The sequence below is a fragment of the Eurypyga helias genome, unplaced genomic scaffold, assembly GCF_000690775.1.
Source record: "Eurypyga helias isolate BGI_N326 unplaced genomic scaffold, ASM69077v1 scaffold28121, whole genome shotgun sequence".
NCBI classification, from domain to species: domain Eukaryota; kingdom Metazoa; phylum Chordata; class Aves; order Eurypygiformes; family Eurypygidae; genus Eurypyga; species Eurypyga helias.
Genome location: NW_010229685.1, coordinates 28,927 through 34,108, shown reverse-complemented (window position 1 = coordinate 34,108; position 5,182 = coordinate 28,927). Strand labels below are relative to the sequence as shown.

Sequence of the window (5,182 nt, the reverse complement as noted above, 5' to 3'; positions counted from 1 at the left end):
TGCTGGGGTGTACCTGCAGCCTTAGCATCACCATAGTCGGGTCTCGTGGATAGCGGTGAAGTTGTGCAGTCTTACACTTTTCGTTTCACTTTTTCGTTTTTTTATTACCATTTTGGACAGCATCTGATACCTTACATTTTTGTTGAGAAGGAAGAGTGCAGAACGGTGTTTTTTCCTGAAGTGCCAAACTAGAACCATGGCATGTTTTTTCTTCTAGCACAGTAAAATTCAGCCTTATTTCACTCTTGTTATCCTGTGACTATGTTAAAAAAAAAAAGAAAAAGGTTTTCCAGGTGTTTTAACTGAGAATAATTTTGTCTTTAAGCATGCCCGTTGAAGCTAAAAATCCATTTGCTGTTTGGCTGGTTGAAACGGATGCCATCGATACATGGCTGCTTCGTGAGGCCTCCTTTGAGAAGCTCAGCCAGTTAGTTACCCCTGTGGTTTCACATCTGACCCACCGTTTCCTTCTGCAGTGGCTTGTTTGGTTGTGAATCACCAGGGAACGGCGAGTCGGCCAGGCAGGAGCTCCCATGGCCGTAGGTTGTGACACTTCCCTCCCCCCGGCTCGTGTCCCGCAGGAAGCGAGAAAATGCTGTCACCGCACCGCCTCGAGTTAAGGTTTCTGACGGCGTAGTTTGTGTTGCCCAGAGAAGCCATTTGTGGGGTCTTGTCAGTGCTAGAAACCGATATTCGTACGGAACGTGCCCTCTCGGAAGGAGAAGGGGAGGGTTGCCCACACGCACAGAGCCCTGCCTGCCCTCAGCCCTGTCAGCTCTGCGGGAGGCTGGGCTACGCGGCCGGCCCCGCTTCTCTGCTGCTTCTGAGGAGAAACCAGCAGTGAGCATCACGTCCGTGGTGTCGCGGGGGGAAAAAAGGGTGCTTTCCTGTCACACCGTGCTGTTTCAGAATACTGTCTGGGCAGCGCTGTGAACTGCGAGTGAGTATTGCGTACCATAAAGTCCTAGTAGTTTCCTGGATTAGACCAATTAGTGTTTGTTTAGATAATTCAGGGCTTGAATGACTTCCTCTCCGGAAGCCCCAGGACTGAAGCGCTAAGGCGGCACACCTCGGCCGAGCTGCTGTGCCTTTGCTCTGAAAGGCTTCCAGGGGATACTCCCAGCTTCGCAAGTATGGGTGAATTGCAGATCACCTCTTACGTTATTCACACCACTTCTCAGCTACTAACTGCTTGAATTACAGCCTTGATTTTGTGCCGTGTCTATTCTGCGACGATACACGGGTTTGAAGCCTGGAGTTAGAACTTCACAAGGCTCCGTGTGAAGCCTTTAGGGGCTGCGGAGATGAGGGAGGGATATACCGTCTTAGCATCTGTTTTCATTTGCAATTTGGTTTTAGTATGTTCAATATTTGCAGATAAATAACGGGCCAGTAGTGTTTATCTGATGCACCTTCCTTTATGAGTAGGTATCTGCTGCTGCTGAGGAAGAGCTGGGTGGGTTCTGACTCAGATACAAGTGGAGCAATCTTGTCTGTAAGAAGTCATTCCAGTCTTAACAAAATAACTGTAGGAACAAATGAGCCTTGGACATCTGTTTTGCCTTCTTTTTTTCTTTTTCCCAGTACAATTTCCATAGTAGAAAAGCACACACATGGCTGTGCATATGTTGTTTAATCTCTTAAATTGCAATTATAATCAAAAAATGAGGAAGGAAGTCTATGACAAGGAAAGCAAGGCAGAGGGGGAGTTAGGCATATGGGATAGACTGTTATTCTTGACTTCTCCTTCAGGGAATAGCTGTCATTCCCCCTCGCCTGGAAGAGATTATATCGAAGGGATATGCTTCATCCATAATGATGAGATCACCTTTTCTGCTCCTCAGGGAGCTGAAGGTGGTAGAAGGTTTGTTTCCCGCAAGAGCCTGGCAAATACGTTCTAGCAAACAGCAAAAACAAGGGGGTGGGGAAAGGATACCCAAGGGGAGCTAGACGTGCTCTGCCACGGCTGCGTGACACCAGTGGCTGTTTGAATGTTTGGGATATGTGGATTTGTCCTTTCAAAATCGGTTGTGTTTGTTCTCATGCCGCCTTTAGGGGCTTCCAGTGGCAGTTTTCCCTCAAGTGAGATGTGGGAACGTGCAGAACAATCAAGGTTACTTGGCTGAGCTTCAGGTTAAACACCTTGCGCTTGGCTACTCAGCTGTTCAAATAAAGTGACTTTAGTTTCTCCGAATATATAGTCTTTTGTAAGTCTAGCCATGATAGATTTGATATGGTTTGAAGTATTATCTTCAGTGGGGGAAAACCAAATTTGTTGTTGTTATTTTGCAGGTGGCTTCGGGTGAATGCAATGAAGATACTGAGGTTTACAACATTACCCTTAGTACTGGGGATGAGCTCACTTTGATGGGGCAAGCAGAAATCCTTTATGCAAAATCTTCTAAGGAGAAGTCGCGACTGAACACCATCTTCAAAAAAATCGGGAAGCTTAACTCCATCAGTAAGCTAGGCAGAGGGAAAATGCCCTGCCTCATCTGCATGAACCACAGGACCAACGAGAGCATCAGTCTCCCCTTCCAGTGTAAGGGCAAGTTTAGCACCCGCAGCCCGCTGGAGGTGCAGATGCAAGAAGGTGAGCACACGATTCGCAACATAGTCGAAAAGACCAGGCTGCCCGTTAACGTCACCGTGCCAAGTCCTACGCCGAGAAACCCCTATGACCTGCATTTTATCCGTGAAGGGCACAGGTACAAGTTTGTCAACATTCAAACCAAGACTGTGGTGGTGTGTTGCGTGCTTCGTGGCAACAAAGTTATTCCCATGCATTTTCCCTTGCACTTGACGCTGCCGAAATTCGTTCTACCTGACAGTCTGGTGAAGGGGGAGCTGTGGCACGAATCCCTCATCCAGCACTGGTTCAATATATGCCAGGAGCAGTTTGACATAGATGAGTATTCCCGTGCCGTGCGAGATGTGAAAACTGACTGGAACGATGACTGCAAGAGCCCGAAGAAGAGCCGATGCACAGGGCACAGCCACGTGCCCAACTCCCTCAGCTACGCACGGGACGAGCTTACGCAGTCCTTCCACCGGCTCTCGGTGTGCGTCTACGGAAACAACTTGCACGGGAATAGCGAAGTGAACCTCCACGGCTGCAGGGACTTGTGTAATGAGTGGGCCCTGTTTTCTCACGATGCCCTTCAGTACCAGGAGTCTGGCGACAGCAGCAGCGATTACCTTTTTCCTGAAGTCAGTGAGGAATCGATGTTTCTGCCTACAAAACCAGAACTCCCTTACGAAGAGCTGTGGTTGGACCAAGGGTCTGGGAAGGCTGGTGACCAGCCTCTCTCTCGCTCGCTAAGCGAGAAGAACAAATGTGACAACTACAGAGGGTCTTTCCGATCGAAGTGTGGTACCGCATCCCTTCCTGTGCCTGCGGCCGTTGGAGCAACCACAAAGTCTTCAGATGTTTCCCTACCTCCACCTCCAGTGCCTCCCAAATCAGAAGCGGTAAGTCACGGTTGTTTATGTCGGTTTCTTGCTGCTTTTTTTAGCTGGTGAAGAGCTTGCTGGGGGATTTCCTTAGAGAAGACTAGGAGGGCGGGCACGTGGAGGGCAAGGAAACAGTGAGATTCTGGGAGATGTGCAGCTCCAACTAGTTTCCTACCAAGTGTAAGTCATGTCCTAAAAATCACCAGAGGATACTTAATATAACTGATCTAGGAGTTGAATCCTGATCCTTTCAGATGCTATTTATTGGGCTTTTTTTGCTCCCACAAATAAGGCCTAAGAATTGCAAGGTCACTTCCTTCCTGTGCTTTCCACAACACCTCTCCACGTGGCCTACACGTTTGCTTGTGTCTCCTGCCCAAGCATGTGGGGCCTGTCCCCATATGGAACTGCGTCAGGTCCCCTTTGTGCTCAATTAACAGGCCCTGATAATGAGGCCAGATAGAATTGTTGTGGATTTGAAGTGTTTATTAATGAGAGATCGTCTTCTCTGTTATGAGTCTGTGGCGGATTTTGAAGGGTATTTAGTGTCATTGACCTCAAGGAAACTTCATCAAACTAGACCTGAACTAATCGCTCTGTACCGCGTACTGAAAGAAAACATGTTCAGATGGGAAGTCTGGGGAGTTGATAAATGAGCCTTCTAGGGGTCTCGGTTTTAAACAGAGCATGTTTCCTGTCCTAGAGTTTCTAATGAAAACTCGTGGAAGAAATCAATTCTCCAAACCTGAAATGTCATGGAGACTTCAGAGGCAAAAACACAAGCATGTTTTGTCAACAGGAGCTTATGTGGACTGGGTGGAAAATCCAACGATTATGCGATCTCTTGACGTAGTCCTAAATGTTATTTTAAAAAAAAAAAACACAAAGGGAAGACGAAAAATTCCCCCAGTGTCTAGGTATCTAGACATCTAGAGTGTCTAGATATCTTTAGCAAAATCTAAACGATACAATGTCACAATAATCTTGATGGATATTATAATTTAACAAATTAGTTTTGCAGGGGTTTTGCTGGAATTTAAATGAAGAAAATACTGCTCCACTTGCAAGCCCGATGATATTTTTCAAGAGCATGGCTGCACACTAAGCTGAGACTAAGACCAAACTGCAGCAAACCATGGTGATCCCATCCCTTCCCTATCCCCATCTCACAGTCCAGCAGCGTTGGCCGTAGCCTTTCCATCACGAGCCAGGCCGCAGCCTGGTTGAAAGCCAGGTTGTATTGCTTTGTGCAGGTTAGCCAGCCGCACACTGCCGTGGGGTCCCCACAGCCAGGCCGTGCAGCTGACGGGGAGGTGGGCGAGGAGAGGGGAGGAGAATGCCAGAGCAGGCACGAAACGCGCGGCCGTGCCGCCGAAACTTGCCCAGAAAGCAGCCGCGGCAGCCTCAGCAGAGAGGGGAAGGTCAGGACATGACGTTTTCTTAGCGGGGAGTGCTTACGTGTGATGTCTGAGTGCAGGAGCCTGAGAGCACGTCCCTGCCTCCGAGGTCAGGTACGCGCCGACACGTTGTCCAGGCTCCTTTGGACAAGTGCCCAGCAGCACCACACGGGATGAGGTTCCCTGGCAGCCTGCGCTGATGTAAACCGACGTGGGGCTGGGCCCGGGCCCACCCTCCTCCTCCTTTCCCAGCCACATGGTCCCGGCTCCTCTTTTGTGCTGGCTCTGGCACTCCTGCGCCTGGGCCGGCAGCCAGGGCTGGGTCTGGAAAA

At 49.0% G+C, this 5,182-nt stretch overlaps 1 protein-coding gene across 1 annotated transcript in view; it reads left to right on the top strand.

Annotated features, from left to right (window-relative positions):
* The first annotated feature begins 326 nt into the window (after positions 1-326).
* GAREM (GRB2 associated, regulator of MAPK1) overlaps positions 327-5,182 on the top strand; it is a 12,486-nt gene continuing 7,630 nt past the window's right edge. Inside the window, exons 1-3 of the mRNA XM_010160489.1 lie at positions 327-427; positions 910-940; positions 2,293-3,471. Coding sequence (XP_010158791.1) covers positions 327-427; positions 910-940; positions 2,293-3,471 — 1,311 coding nt within the window. The remainder of the gene's footprint in view (positions 428-909; positions 941-2,292; positions 3,472-5,182) is intronic.